This window comes from Petromyzon marinus, chromosome 69 (assembly GCF_048934315.1).
Source record: "Petromyzon marinus isolate PM22_M1 ecotype Great Lakes invasive population chromosome 69, UKy_Petmar_22M1.pri1.0, whole genome shotgun sequence".
NCBI lineage: Eukaryota > Metazoa > Chordata > Hyperoartia > Petromyzontiformes > Petromyzontidae > Petromyzon > Petromyzon marinus.
The window spans coordinates 3,707,547-3,725,571 of record NC_133735.1 but is presented as its reverse complement, the minus strand read 5'-3'; the positions used below and the strand labels follow the sequence as shown (position 1 = coordinate 3,725,571).

The 18,025-nt window shown below is 52.6% G+C and overlaps 1 protein-coding gene across 1 annotated transcript in view; it reads right to left on the bottom strand.

Moving 5' to 3' along the window:
- Positions 1-18,025, bottom strand: part of LOC116957015 (sodium-dependent noradrenaline transporter-like) — a 122,351-nt gene that overhangs the window by 55,509 nt on the left and 48,817 nt on the right. The window contains exon 12 of the mRNA XM_076055101.1: positions 13,303-13,473. Within this exon, the coding sequence (XP_075911216.1) occupies positions 13,303-13,473 (171 nt within the window). The remainder of the gene's footprint in view (positions 1-13,302; positions 13,474-18,025) is intronic.

The following is an 18,025-nucleotide window of genomic DNA, read 5'->3' as shown; positions in this document are numbered from 1 at the left end:
TCATCGCACAGAGACCCATAGACTCATCACAAAGAGACCCACAGACTCATTACACAGAGACCCATAGACTCATCACACAGAGACACATAGACTCATCACACAGAGACACAAACTCATCACACAGAGACACATAGACTCACCACATGGAGACACATAGACTCACCACAGAGAGACATACAGACTCACCACACAGAGACACATAGACTCATCACACAGAGACCCATAGACTCACCACACAAAGACCCATAGACTCATCACACACAGACCCATAGTTCACCACACAGAGACCCATAGACTCATCACACAGAGACCCATAGACTCACCACACAGAGACACACAGACTGACCACACAGAGACCCATAGACTCACCACACAGAGACCCATAGACTCATCACACAGAGACCCATAGACTCACCACACAGAGACCCACAGACTCACCACACAGAGACCCACAGACTCACCACACAGAGACACATAGACTCACCACACAGAGACACACAGACTCACCACACAGAGACCCATAGACTCATCACACAGAGACCCATAGACTCACCACACAGAGACACATAGACTCTCCACACAGAGACCCACAGACTCATCACACAGAGACCCACAGACACATCACACAGAGACCCACAGACTCACCACACAGAGACCCATAGACTCACCACACAGAGACCCATAGACTCACCACACAGAGACCCATAGACTCACCACACAGAGACCCATAGACTCACCACACAGAGACCCATAGACTCATCACACAGAGACCCATAGACTCACCACACAGAGACCCATAGACTCACCACACAGAGACACATAGACTCATCACACAGAGACCCATAGACGCACCACACAGAGAACCATAGATTCACCACACAGAGGCCCATAGACTCACTCACCACAAAGAGACCCACAGACTCACCACACAGAGACCCATAGACTCATCACACAGAGACCCATAGACTCACCACACAGAGACACACAGACTCAGCACACAGCGACCCATAGACTCACCACACAGAGACCCATAGACTCATCACACAGAGACCCATAGACTCACCACACAGAGACACATAGACTCACCACACAGAGACCCATAGACTCACTCACCACACAGAGACACACAGACTTACCACACAGCGACCCATAGACTCATCACACAGAGACCCACAGACTCACCACACAGAGACACACAGACTCACCACACAGCGACCCATAGACTCACCACACAGAGACCCATTGACTCATCACACAGAGACCCATAGACTCACCACACAGAGACCACAGACTCACCACACAGAGACCCACAGACTCACCACACAGAGACACATAGACTCACCACACAGAGACACACAGACTCACCACACAGAGACCCATAGACTAACTCACCACACAGAGACCCATAGACTCACCACACAGAGACACATAGACTCATCACACAGAGACCCATAGACTCATCACACAGAGACACATAGACTCATCGCACAGAGACCCATAGACTCATCACGCAGAGACACAAACTCATCACACACAGACCCATAGATTCACCACACAGAGACCCATAGACTCATTACACAGAGACCCATAGACTCACCACACAGAGACCCACAGACTCACCACACAGAGACCCATAGACTCACACACAGAGACCCATAGACTCACTCACAGAGACCCATAGACTCATCGCACAGAGACCCATAGACTCATCACACAGAGACCCACAGACTCATTACACAGAGACCCATAGACTCATCACACAGAGACACATAGACTCATCACACAGAGACACAAACTCATCACACAGAGACCCATAGACTCACCACATGGAGACACATAGACTCACCACAGAGAGACATACAGACTCACCACACAGAGATCCATAGACTCATCACACAGAGACCCATAGACTCACTCACAGAGACCCATAGACTCACCACACAGAGACCCACAGACTCACCACACAGAGACCCATAGACTCACCACACAGAGACCCATAGACTCATCACACAGAGACCCATAGACTCACCACACAGAGACCCATAGACTCACCACACAGAGACACATAGACTCATCACACAGAGACCCATAGACGCACCACACAGAGAACCATAGATTCACCACACAGAGGCCCATAGACTCACTCACCACAAAGAGACCCACAGACTCACCACACAGAGACCCATAGACTCATCACACAGAGACCCATAGACTCACCACACAGAGACACACAGACTCAGCACACAGCGACCCATAGACTCACCACACAGAGACCCATAGACTCATCACACAGAGACCCATAGACTCACCACACAGAGACACATAGACTCACCACACAGAGACCCATAGACTCACTCACCACACAGAGACACACAGACTTACCACACAGCGACCCATAGACTCATCACACAGAGACCCACAGACTCACCACACAGAGACACACAGACTCACCACACAGCGACCCACAGACTCACCACACAGAGACCCATAGACTCACCACACAGAGACCCATAGACTCACCACACAGAGACCCATAGACTCACCACACAGAGACCCATAGACTCACCACACAGAGACCCATAGACTCATCACACAGAGACCCATAGACTCACCACACAGAGACCCATAGACTCACCACACAGAGACACATAGACTCATCACACAGAGACCCATAGACTCATCACACAGAGACCCATAGACTCACCACACAGAGACACATAGACTCACCACACAGAGACCCATAGACTCACTCACCACACAGAGACACACAGACTCACCACACAGCGACCCATAGACTCATCACACAGAGACCCACAGACTCACCACACAGAGACACACAGACTCACCACACAGCGACCCATAGACTCACCACACAGAGACCCATCGACTCATCACACAGAGACCCACAGACTCACCACACAGAGACACATAGACTCACCACACAGAGACACACAGACTCACCACACAGAGACCCATAGACTAACTCACCACACAGAGACCCATAGACTCACCACACAGAGACCCATAGACTGACCACACAGAGACCGATAGACTCACCACACAGAGACACATAGACTCATCACACAGAGACCCATAGACTCATCACACAGAGACACATAGACTCATCGCACAGAGACCCATAGACTCATCACACAGAGACACAAACTCATCACACACAGACCCATAGATTCACCACACAGAGACCCATAGACTCATTACACAGAGACCCATAGACTCACTCACAGAGACCCATAGACTCACCACACAGAGACCCACAGACTCACCACACAGAGACCCATAGACTCACACACAGAGACCCATAGACTCACTCACAGAGACCCATAGACTCATCGCACAGAGACCCATAGACTCATCACAAAGAGACCCACAGACTCATTACACAGAGACCCATAGACTCATCACACAGAGACACATAGACTCATCACACAGAGACACAAACTCATCACACAGAGACACATAGACTCACCACATGGAGACACATAGACTCACCACAGAGAGACATACAGACTCACCACACAGAGACACATAGACTCATCACACAGAGACCCATAGACTCACCACACAAAGACCCATAGACTCATCACACACAGACCCATAGTTCACCACACAGAGACCCATAGACTCATCACACAGAGACCCATAGACTCACCACACAGAGACACACAGACTGACCACACAGAGACCCATAGACTCACCACACAGAGACCCATAGACTCATCACACAGAGACCCATAGACTCACCACACAGAGACCCACAGACTCACCACACAGAGACCCACAGACTCACCACACAGAGACACATAGACTCACCACACAGAGACACACAGACTCACCACACAGAGACCCATAGACTCATCACACAGAGACCCATAGACTCACCACACAGAGACACATAGACTCACCACACAGAGACCCACAGACTCATCACACAGAGACCCACAGACACATCACACAGAGACCCACAGACTCACCACACAGAGACCCATAGACTCACCACACAGAGACCCATAGACTCACCACACAGAGACCCATAGACTCACCACACAGAGACCCATAGACTCACCACACAGAGACCCATAGACTCATCACACAGAGACCCATAGACTCACCACACAGAGACCCATAGACTCACCACACAGAGACACATAGACTCATCACACAGAGACCCATAGACGCACCACACAGAGAACCATAGATTCACCACACAGAGGCCCATAGACTCACTCACCACAAAGAGACCCACAGACTCACCACACAGAGACCCATAGACTCATCACACAGAGACCCATAGACTCACCACACAGAGACACACAGACTCAGCACACAGCGACCCATAGACTCACCACACAGAGACCCATAGACTCATCACACAGAGACCCATAGACTCACCACACAGAGACACATAGACTCACCACACAGAGACCCATAGACTCACTCACCACACAGAGACACACAGACTTACCACACAGCGACCCATAGACTCATCACACAGAGACCCACAGACTCACCACACAGAGACACACAGACTCACCACACAGCGACCCATAGACTCACCACACAGAGACCCATTGACTCATCACACAGAGACCCATAGACTCACCACACAGAGACCACAGACTCACCACACAGAGACCCACAGACTCACCACACAGAGACACATAGACTCACCACACAGAGACACACAGACTCACCACACAGAGACCCATAGACTAACTCACCACACAGAGACCCATAGACTCACCACACAGAGACACATAGACTCATCACACAGAGACCCATAGACTCATCACACAGAGACACATAGACTCATCGCACAGAGACCCATAGACTCATCACGCAGAGACACAAACTCATCACACACAGACCCATAGATTCACCACACAGAGACCCATAGACTCATTACACAGAGACCCATAGACTCACCACACAGAGACCCACAGACTCACCACACAGAGACCCATAGACTCACACACAGAGACCCATAGACTCACTCACAGAGACCCATAGACTCATCGCACAGAGACCCATAGACTCATCACACAGAGACCCACAGACTCATTACACAGAGACCCATAGACTCATCACACAGAGACACATAGACTCATCACACAGAGACACAAACTCATCACACAGAGACCCATAGACTCACCACATGGAGACACATAGACTCACCACAGAGAGACATACAGACTCACCACACAGAGATCCATAGACTCATCACACAGAGACCCATAGACTCACTCACAGAGACCCATAGACTCACCACACAGAGACCCACAGACTCACCACACAGAGACCCATAGACTCACCACACAGAGACCCATAGACTCATCACACAGAGACCCATAGACTCACCACACAGAGACCCATAGACTCACCACACAGAGACACATAGACTCATCACACAGAGACCCATAGACGCACCACACAGAGAACCATAGATTCACCACACAGAGGCCCATAGACTCACTCACCACAAAGAGACCCACAGACTCACCACACAGAGACCCATAGACTCATCACACAGAGACCCATAGACTCACCACACAGAGACACACAGACTCAGCACACAGCGACCCATAGACTCACCACACAGAGACCCATAGACTCATCACACAGAGACCCATAGACTCACCACACAGAGACACATAGACTCACCACACAGAGACCCATAGACTCACTCACCACACAGAGACACACAGACTTACCACACAGCGACCCATAGACTCATCACACAGAGACCCACAGACTCACCACACAGAGACACACAGACTCACCACACAGCGACCCATAGACTCACCACACAGAGACCCATTGACTCATCACACAGAGACCCATAGACTCACCACACAGAGACCACAGACTCACCACACAGAGACCCACAGACTCACCACACAGAGACACATAGACTCACCACACAGAGACACACAGACTCACCACACAGAGACCCATAGACTAACTCACCACACAGAGACCCATAGACTCACCACACAGAGACACATAGACTCATCACACAGAGACCCATAGACTCATCACACAGAGACACATAGACTCATCGCACAGAGACCCATAGACTCATCACGCAGAGACACAAACTCATCACACACAGACCCATAGATTCACCACACAGAGACCCATAGACTCATTACACAGAGACCCATAGACTCACCACACAGAGACCCACAGACTCACCACACAGAGACCCATAGACTCACACACAGAGACCCATAGACTCACTCACAGAGACCCATAGACTCATCGCACAGAGACCCATAGACTCATCACACAGAGACCCACAGACTCATTACACAGAGACCCATAGACTCATCACACAGAGACACATAGACTCATCACACAGAGACACAAACTCATCACACAGAGACCCATAGACTCACCACATGGAGACACATAGACTCACCACAGAGAGACATACAGACTCACCACACAGAGATCCATAGACTCATCACACAGAGACCCATAGACTCACTCACAGAGACCCATAGACTCACCACACAGAGACCCACAGACTCACCACACAGAGACCCATAGACTCATTACACAGAGACACATAGACTCACTCACCACACAGAGACCCATAGACTCACCACACAGAGACCCATAGACTCACCACACAGAGACCCATATACTTACTCACCACACAGAGACCCATAGACTCACCACACAGAGACCCATAGACTCACCACACAGAGATCCATAGACTCATCACACAGAGACCCATAGACTCACTCACCACACAGAGACCCATAGACTCACCACACAGAGACCCATAGACTCACCACACAGAGACCCATAGACTCACCACACAGCAGCTGAGTGTTGAACATGAACAAACTGGTGTTGTGGTTCAGTCTTTTGAGGCTGAGCCGATCTAGGGGAGGCCCAGGCCCGGTGCAGGCGTCGCTGGCCGAGAGTGGGAACCAATCCCCACGTGGCAGCCACAAGGTGCCCAGCGCAGCGCTGACCGCTGTCCCACCACTCCTCACATGCAATGCGGTGGTGGTGATGGTGGTGATGGTGGTGGTGGTGATGGTGGTGGTGGTGATGGTGGTGGTGGTGATGGTGGTGATGGTGGTGGTGGTGATGGTGGTGATGGTGGTGGTGATGGTGGTGGTGGTGATGGTGGTGATGGTGGTGGTGGTGATGGTGGTGGTGGTGATGGTGGTGATGGTGGTGGTGGTGATGCTGGTATTGGTTGTGGTGATGCGGTGATGGCAGTGGTGATGGTGGTGGTGGTGATGGTAGTGTTGATGGTAGTGATGGTGGTGGTGGTGATGGTGGTGGTGATGGTGGTGGTGATGGTGGTGGTGGTGATAGTGGTGATGGTAGTGATGATGGTGATGGTGGTGATGGTGGTGGTGGAGATGATGGTGGTGATGGTGGTGATGGTGATGATGGTGGTGATGGTGGTGAAGGTGGTGATGATAGTGATGGTGATGGTGGTGATGGTGGTGGTGGTGATGGTGGTGATGGTAGTGGTGATAGTGATGGTGGTGATGGTGGTGATGATGGTGGTGATGGTGGTGATGGTGGTGGTGATGGTGGTGGTGATGGTGGTGATAGTGGTGTTTGTGGTGATGGTTTTGGTGATAGTGGTGGTGGTTGTGGTGATGGTGGTGATGGTGATAATGGTGGTGGTGGTGATAGTGGTGATGGTAGTGATGATGGCGATGGTGGTGGTGATGGTGGTGGTGGTGATGATGGTGGTGATGGTGGTGATGGTTATGATTGTGGTGATGGTTGTGGTGATGGGGTGATGGTAGTGGTGATGGTGGTGGTGATGGTTGTGGTGGTTGTGGTGATGGTTGTGGTGATGGTTGTGGTGATGGTGGTGATGGTGGTGGTTGTGGTGATGGTTGTGGTGATGGTGGTGATGGTGGTGATGGTGGTGGTTGTGGTGATGGTTGTGGTGATGGTTGTGGTGATGGTTGTGTTGATAGTGGTGATGGTAGTGGTGATGGTAGTGTTGATGGTAGTGTTGATGGTTGTGGTGATGGTGGTGGTTGTGGTGATGGTTGTGGTGAGGGGGTGATCGTAGTGGTGATGGTGGTGATGTGGTGATGGTGATGGTAGTGGTGATGGTGGTGGTTGTGGTGATGGTTGTGGTGATGGGGTGATCGTAGTGGTGATGGTGGTGATGGTGATGGTAGTGGTGATGGTGGTGGCTGTGGTTATGGTTGTGGTGATGGGGTGATGGTTTTGGTGATGGTGGTGGTTGTGGTGATGGTAGTGGTGATGGTGGTGATGGTTATGGTTGTGGTGATGGTTGTGGTGATGGTTGTGGTTATGGTGGTGATGGTAGTGGTGATGGTTGTGGTTATGGTTGTGGTGATGGTGGTGATGGTAGTCGTGATGGTGGTGGTGATGATGGTTGTGGTGATGGTGGTGATGGTAGTGGTGATGGTTGTGGTGATGGTTGTGGTGATGGTGGTGATGGTAGTCGTGATGGTGGTGGTGGTGATGGTAGTGGTGATGGTGGTGGCTGTGGTTATGGTTGTGGTGATGGGGTGATGGTTTTGGTGATGGTGGTGGTTGTGGTGATGGTAGTGGTGATGGTGGTGATGGTGATGGTTGTGGTGATGGTTGTGGTGATGGTTGTGGTTATGGTGGTGATGGTAGTGGTGATGGTTGTGGTTATGGTTGTGGTGATGGTGGTGATGGTAGTCGTGATGGTGGTGGTGGTGATGGTTGTGGTGATGGTGGTGATGGTAGTGGTGATGGTTGTGGTGATGGTTGTGGTGATGGTGGTGATGGTAGTCGTGATGTTGGTGGTGGTGATGGTAGTGGTGATGGTGGTGATGGTAGTGGTGATGGTTGTGGTGATGGTTGTGGTGATGGTGGTGATGGTAGTCGTCATGGTGGTGGTGGTGATGGTAGTGGTGATGGTGGTATGTATCTGGGGATCTCAGCTCATATCGATAGCCAATGTTTAAGCTGAAACAGAGAACACGACATACATCACCAACATGTTACACGCATGTTGTGTGGTGAGTCTATGGGTCTCTGTGTGTGAGTCTATGGGTCTCTGTGTGGTGAGCCTATGGGTCTCTGTGTGGTGAGTCTGTGGGTCTCTGTGTGGTGAGTCTGTGGGTGTCTGTGTGTGAGTCTATGGGTCTCTGTGTGGTGAGTCTATGGGTCTCTGTGTGGTGAGTCTGTGGGTCTCTGTGTGGTGAGTCTGTGGGTCTCTGTGTGTGAGTCTATGGGTCTCTGTGTGGTGAGCCTATGGGTCTCTGTGTGAGTAGTCTGTGTGTCTCTGTGTGATGAGTTTGTGTCTCTGTGTGGTGAGTCTGTATGTCTCTGTGTGGTGAGTCTATGGGTCTCTGTGTGGTGAGTCTATGGGTCTCTGTGTGGTGAGTCTGTGGGTCTCTGTGTGGTGAGTCTGTGGGTCTCTGTGTGGTGAGTCTGTGGGTCTCTGTGTGGTGAGTGTATGGGTCTCTGTGTGGTGAGTCTATGGGTCTCTGTGTGAGTCTATGTGTCTCTGTGTGTGATGATTCTATGTGTCTCTGTGTGTGATGAGTCTATGGGTCTCTGTGTGATGAGTCCATGGGTCTCTGTGTGTGAGTAGTCTATGGGTCTCTGCGTGGTGAGTCTATGGGTCTCTGTGTGATGAGTCTATGGGTCTCTGTGTGTGATGAGTCTATGGGTCTCTGTGTGGTGAGTCTGTGGGTCTCTGTGTGGTGAGTCTGTGGGTCTCTGTGTGATGAGTCTGTGGGTCTCTGTGTGATGAGTATATGTGTCTTTGTGTGTGATGAGTCTATGGGTCTCTGTGTGGTGAGTATATGTGTCTCTGTGTGGTGAGTCTATGGGTCTCTGTGTGGTGAGTCTATGCGTCTCTGTGTGGTGAGTCTATGTGTCTCTGTGTGATGAGTCTGTGGGTCTCTGTGTGGTGAGTCTATGGGTCTCTGTGTGATGAGTCTATGGGTCTCTGTGTGATGAGTCTATGGGTCTCTGTGTGGTGGGGCTATGGGTCTCTGTGTGATGAGTCTATGTGTCTCTGTGTGGTAAGTCTGTGGGTCTCTGTGTGGTGAGTCTATGGGTCTCTGTGTGGTGAGTCTGTGGGTCTCTGTGTGGTGAGTCTGTGGGTCTCTGTGTGGTGAGTCTGTGGGTATCTGTGTGATGAGTCTATGGGTCTCTGTGTGGTGAGTCTGTGGGTCTCTGTGTGATGAGTCTGTGGGTCTCTGTGTGGTGAGTCTGTGGGTCTCTGTGTGGTGAGTCTGTGGGTCTCTGTGTAGTGAGTCTGTGGGTCTCTGTGTGATGAGTCTATGGGTCTCTGTGTGTGAGTAGTCTATGGGTCTCTGTCTGATGAGTCTATGGGTCTCTGTGTGGTGAGTCTATGGGTCTCTGTGTGGTGAGTCTATGGGTCTCTGTGTGGTGCGTCTATGGGTCTCTGTGTGGTGAGTCTATGGGTCTCTGTGTGATGAGTCTATGGGTCTCTGTGTGGTGGGGCTATGGGTCTCTGTGTGATGAGTCTATGTGTCTCTGTGTGGTGAGTCTGTGGGTCTCTGTGTGGTGAGTCTATGGGTCTCTGTGTGATGAGTCTATGGGTCTCTGTCTGGTGAGTCTATGGGTCTCTATGTGTGAATCTGTGGGTCTCTGTGTAGTGAGTCTGTGGGTCTCTGTGTGATGAGTCTGTGGGTCTCTGTGTGCTGAGCCTGTGGGTCTCTGTGTAGTGAGTCTGTGGGTCTCTGTGTGGTGAGTCTATGGGTCTCTGTGTGGTGAGTCTGTGGGTCTCTGTGTGATGAGTCTGTGGGTCTCTGCTGTGTGTTGAGTCTGTGGGTCTCTGTGTGATGAGTCTATGAGTCTCTGTGTGATGAGTCTGTGGGTCTCTGTGTGGTGAGTCTGTGGGTCTCTGTGTGGTGAGTCTGTGGGTCTCTGTGTGGTGAGTCTGTGGGTCTCTGTGTGGTGAGTCTGTGGGTCTCTGTGTGGTGAGTCTGTGGGTCTCTGTGTGGTGAGTGTATGGGTCTCTGTGTGGTGAGTCTATGGGTCTCTGTGTGAGTCTATGTGTCTCTGTGTGTGATGATTCTATGTGTCTCTGTGTGTGATGAGTCTATGGGTCTCTGTGTGATGAGTCCATGGGTCTCTGTGTGTGAGTAGTCTATGGGTCTCTGTGTGGTGAGTCTATGGGTCTCTGTGTGATGAGTCTATGGGTCTCTGTGTGTGATGAGTCTATGGGTCTCTGTGTGGTGAGTCTGTGGGTCTCTGTGTGAGTAGTCTATGGGTCTCTGTCTGATGAGTCTATGGGTCTCTGTGTGGTGAGTCTATGGGTCTCTGTGTGGTGAGTCTATGGGTCTCTGTGTGGTGCGTCTATGGGTCTCTGTGTGGTGAGTCTATGGGTCTCTGTGTGATGAGTCTATGGGTCTCTGTGTGGTGGGGCTATGGGTCTCTGTGTGATGAGTCTATGTGTCTCTGTGTGGTGAGTCTGTGGGTCTCTGTGTGGTGAGTCTATGGGTCTCTGTGTGATGAGTCTATGGGTCTCTGTCTGGTGAGTCTATGGGTCTCTATGTGTGAATCTGTGGGTCTCTGTGTAGTGAGTCTGTGGGTCTCTGTGTGATGAGTCTGTGGGTCTCTGTGTGCTGAGCCTGTGGGTCTCTGTGTAGTGAGTCTGTGGGTCTCTGTGTGGTGAGTCTATGGGTCTCTGTGTGGTGAGTCTGTGGGTCTCTGTGTGATGAGTCTGTGGGTCTCTGCTGTGTGTTGAGTCTGTGGGTCTCTGTGTGATGAGTCTATGAGTCTCTGTGTGATGAGTCTGTGGGTCTCTGTGTCATGAGTCTGTGGGTCTCTGTGTGATGGGTCTATGGGTCTCTGTGTGATGAGTCTATGGGTCTCTGTGTGAGTAGTCTATGGGTCTCTGTGTGGTGAGTCTATGGGTCTCTGTGTGGTGAGTCTATGGGTCTCTGTGTGAGTAGTCTATGGGTCTCTGTGTGGTGAGTCTATGGGTCTCTGTGTGAGCAGTCTATGGGTCTCTGTGTGATGAGTCTATGGGTCTCTCTGTGGTGAGTCTATGGGCCTCTGTGTGACATACAGTCTTACCAATATCATTACCATCAACATCACCATCACCGTCACCATCACCACCATCACCACCATCACCACTGTCACCATCACCGTCACCACCACCGTCACCACCACCGTCACCACCACCACCGTCACCACCACCACCACTCACCGTGTAGTGCCGTACGTGTCCCTTGTGCACCATCTGGTTTCTGCATGAGGGCGGAATCCCAGCTTCTGCAACATGAACATCACCTCACCTACCTCACCTACTCACTCACCTTCTCACTACTCACTACTCACTCACCCACCCACCACTCACCACCTCACTCACTCACCACCCACTCACCCACCCCTCACCCACCCATCCACCCACTCACCCACCCACCCACTCACTCATTCATTCACTCATTCACTCACTCACCCACTCATTCACTCACCCACCCACCCACCCACTCACCCACCCACTCACCCACCCACCCACCCACTCACCCACTCACCCACCCACTCACCCACCCACTCACCCACCCACCCACCCACTCACCCACCCACCCACCCACTCACCCACCCACTCACTCACCCACTCACCCACCCACTCACCCACTCACTCACCTACTCACCCACCCACTCACCCACCCACCCACTCACCCACCCACCCACCCACTCACTCACCCACCCACCCACTCACCCACTCACTCACTCACCCACTCACTCACCCACCCACTCACCCACTCACTCACCCACTCACCCACTCACCCACTCACCCGCCCACTCACCCACCCACCCACCCACTCACCCACCCACTCACCCACCCACTCACCCATCCACCCACCCACTCATCCACCCACCCACTCACCCACCCACCCACCCACTCACTCACCCACTCACCCACCCACTCACTCACCCACTCACCCACCCACTCACCCACTCACTCACCCACTCACCCACCCACTCACCCACCCACTCACCCACCCACTCACTCACTCACCCACCCACCCACTCACCCACTCACCCACTCACTCACTCACCCACTCACTCACCCACCCACCCACTCACCCACTCACTCACCCACTCACCCACCCACCCACTCACCCACCCACCCACTCACTCACCCACCCACCCACTCACCCACTCACTCACTCACCCACTCACTCACCCACCCACTCACCCACTCACTCACCCACTCACCCACCCACCCACTCACTCACCCACCCACTCACCCACTCACCCACCCACTCACCCACCCACTCACTCACCCACCCACCCACTCACCTCCTTGAGGCCTCTCCCCTGCACGGTACCCAACTTGTAGGCTGCGTAGCCCGGGCACAGCGCCATGGACGAGGCGGCGATGGCCCAGCCTAGAGCAGTGGCCCAGCCGGGGTAGCGGTAGTCACCGTAGGTGAGTGGTACACTCTGCCACACACTCATCACCAACACCATCTACACACACACACGTGTACACACACACACACATACACACACACACGGGGTAGCGGTAGTCACCGTAGGTGAGTGGTACACTCTGCCACACACTCATCACCAACACCATCTACACACACACACGTGTACACACACACACACATACACACACACACGGGGTAGCGGTAGTCACCGTAGGTGAGTGGTACACTCTGCCACACACTCATCACCAACACCATCTACACACACACACACACACGTGTACACACACATACACAAACATACACACACGTGTACACACACACACGGGGTAGCGGTAGTCACCGTAGGTGAGTGGTACACTCTGCCACACACTCATCACCAACACCATCTACACACACACACATACACACACATACACACACACACGGGGTAGCGGTAGTCACCGTAGGTGAGTGGTACACTCTGCCACACACTCATCACCAACACCATCTACACACACACACACACGTGTACACACACATACACAAACATACACACACGTGTACACACACACACGGGGTAGCGGTAGTCACCGTAGGTGAGTGGTACACTCTGCCACACACTCATCACCAACACCATCTACACACACACACGTGTACACACACATACACACGGGGTAGCGGTAGTCACCGTAGGTGAGTGGTACACTCTGCCACACACTCATCACCAACACCATCTACACACACACACACGTGTACACACACATACACACACACACATACACACACACGTGTACACACACACACACATGTACACACACAATGTAGCGGTAGTCACCGTAGGTGAGTGGTACACTCTGCCACACACTCATCACCAACACCATCTACACACACACACATACACGTGTACAAACACACACATACACACACATACGTGTACACACACATACACACACATACACACACATGTACACACACACACGGGGTAGCGGTAGTCGCCGTAGGTGAGTGGTTCACTCTGCCACACACTCATCACCAACACCATCGACACGTGTACACGCACACACACGTGTACACACACACGTGTACACACACACGTGTACACACACACACGTGTACACACATACATACACACACGTGTACACACACACACGTGTACACACACACGTGTACACACACACACGTGTACACACACACACACGGGGTAGCGGTAGTCACCGTAGGTGAGTGGTACACTCTGCCATACACTCATCACCAACACCATCTATACAACAACAACCGCCATTCGCCACTAAGTAGCGGTGACGTCACCACGACGCTTGTGCCAGGCTATGTGCACCCTGAGGCCACGTGAAGTGTCGAACGCCCGCTGGCAGGAGGTCACGGGGCAGACCCAGGTGCCACGGGTCGACTGACTGAGATGACTGGCTGATGCACCACCTGTGCCCCCTACTGTGCCAACCTGCTGTGCTTTAGCCACCCGGCGCTCCGCTCGTTGTTCTGAGCGTCGCTCCTCCGCCCTCCGTTGTTGTTGGAGGGCGACTGCCTCCAACTGCCCAGTAGCGTCCTTCACGAGCCTCCTCCACAGAGGCCGATCTTGACACCGCTGGTACCGGTCATCGGCAAGTCCACTCAGCTCCACGTCCTCCTGTACCACATCACTCCATCTCTTCTCTAGCCCGTGCCGCGCCCGCTTAGCCCCCTCAATCCAGCCGAACAAAAGCTGTTTCGGCACGCGGTGGCTGGGCATGCGGGCTACATGACCCAGCCATCGTAGCCTTCCCCGCCGGAGGACCTCACCGATGGGACCTTGCCCAGATCTTTCAAGGATTTGTGAGCTCCTCACACAATCCAGTCTGGTTAAACCCAGGATGGATCGTAGGCAGGCCAGCCTAAATGTTTCTAACCGGCAAAGATGTTCCATTAGGGGGGTCCACGTTTCGCAAGCGTAGAGAAGGGAGGGAATGACCGTGGCCGAGAAGACCTGAAGCTTAGTGCGGAGCGACAGACCAGGTAGCTTCCACACAGCATTACGCAACCGATGAAAAGATATTGCCGCTCGACTGATTCGGAGTGAGACCTCTGCTGTTAAACTGGAGCCAGTCATAAGCACACTGCCCAGGTATGGGAAACTCTCCACTCTCTCCACAACTGCCCCATCACCGATTGGGAGTTGTGGGGGTGGAGTGTCCGATGGTACAAAATACCCAGGCAGGTGCTTAGTTTTGGTGGGGCTGATGGTAAGGCCCCACCTCTTAGTGGCACGCTCCAGTCTCAGCAGCAGCGTCTCCAACTCCTCCTCTGAATGAGCAGCTATTACCAAATCATCAACATACATAACGTGGTTGAGCAATAGGGAGCCATCCCTTGACCGCACCTGGGCATCGATCAGCCTCCCATTATATCTGTACCATAGGGAGATTCCCCCGGTACAGCTATTGAAGGCTTCACGAACTACGTGGTCAAAATAGATGTTAAATAATGTGGGAGCCAGAGGACATCCCTGTCGCACCCCAAGGTGTACAGGGAATGGCTCTGACTCCTGGCCACGTAGTTTTACCCGGGCCCGCTCACCATCATGAAGGTCCTTAATGATCGTGAGCAGAGGGTCAGGTACTCCAAAAGCACGAAGAACAACCCAGAGCCCAGGCCTACTGATAATATCATAGGCCTTGACCAGGTCAATAAAGCAGAGATGTAGGTCTTGTTGGAATTCGCTACACCTCTGCTGTAGCAGATGGACTGAAAATATGGCATCTGTGCAGGACCACCCTTTCCTGAAACCGCATTGGGGCTCCGCAAGCCTCTCCTCAGCGTGCCTGGCAAGGCGATGCTGAATAATCCTTGCCAGGACCTTTCCCGGTACACTGAGGAGTGAGATGCCCCTGTAGTTGTTACAGTCTGTGCGGTCCCCCTTCTTAAAAAGGGGGACCACCAGGGCATCCTTCCAATCCTGCGGAACCCGTCCAGTGGTCCAGACCGTTGTTATGATGTCATATAGGGCAGTCTCCCAGCATTTTGCTTGGGAGATCATTTCTGCCCGCTGCCTTTCCTGGTCTCAGACTCAGGATTGCCTTCAGTACTTCCTCAACAGATGGCACCTCAGCCAGCCACTCACAGGGGGTGACTTCTTCCAATTTGTGAGGCACCGCAGCCTCAGCAGGGTCATCCCCACTTTGTGCCACGATGTTTTCCTGGCTGAGGGATTTTCCCTCCCCCAGGACCTCACAGAAATGCTCAGCAAATCTGCAAACCTGTTCCTGGGGGTCGGAGATTGGATCACCGTTTTTTCCTCTAATGATGGTAATAGGTGTGGTGCTGCAGGTTACTTTTTTGATGGAGTTAAATAGAGATTTGTGATCACGGGCCACTGAGGCAGACTCCATCTCCTCAGCAACCCGCGACCACCACCCATCCTTGCAGCGCCTCACGGCTCTCCGAACCTCTGAGCGAAGGCTGCGGTAAGCCTCCTCATTCTCTGACGTGGGATTCTGTAGCCGATGACAGTGGACCTGTCGCTTTTTCTCAACCATCCTGAACACCTCCTCTGTCAGCCAGGGTCTCTGGGGAGGTCTGGACCGCGTACCCAAAGCAGCCATTGCAGCTGCATGAGTCACAGTCCTAAACCTTGCCCATTTACCCTCGACATCAGGAGGAGTCGGGGACGATGCCAATCCCAGCCGCAAGCGATGATGAAATTCTCGCTTGCAACTTTCATCAGATAACTGAGACCAGGCCACTTTAGGTTGGAATGGGTTCCTGGGTGTACACCCACCACCGGAGTGGAAGAATGGCAGGCGCATCTTACAACAGATGACTAGTCGATGGTCAGAGGGCAGATCAGCTCCACGGTAGGTCCTGGTGTCAAGGGCATGGGCTCGCATCCGCTGGTCCGTCACTATGTAGTCCAGCAGATGTTCTTGCTTGGACCCGGCATGCATCCATGATGTTGTGTGGATGCGCCGATGCCGGAACAGCGTGTTGGTAATTACACGCCCATGGGCTGCACAAAAATCTAGCAGCCTCCTACCGTTGTTATTGAGCTGATCTGGCCCATGCCCTCCAATCACTCCAGACCAGGTGCCAGTATCATGACCAACTCGGGCATTGAAGTCACCCAACATGATGACTCTATCCCGAGGGGCCACATTAGCCAGCACCTGTGAAAGGAAGTCATAGAAGGCATCTGACTCATCGGCTTTGCCTGCATCCCTCCACGGATGTTCATCTTCGGTGGGGGCATAAGTAACCACGACCACCATTCCTCGCCTCCGGTTGATGGGAAGGCGAGCCCAAAGTAGCCTGGGGCTTACAGCTTCCCACACCTCACCGCCACGCTCCCACGCCTCCTTCATTCTTTTGTTTAAAAGAAGAGCCACATCCTGTTGTTTGGCAGTCTCCTGCCCCGAGTAGAGGACTGTCCACCCCTCATGGTGGCAGGAGCCAGAGCCGGATCACCGGATCTCCTGAATGCCACATAGATCCAGGCGGTACCGGTCCAGCTCCGGACAGAGGAGTGGCAGCCTCTCCTCCGCAGTGAGCGTTCGAACATTCCACGTGGCCACCCATAGTGGCTTTTCGTTGTTTCTGGAGGAGCCCCGAGGGTAGGTATT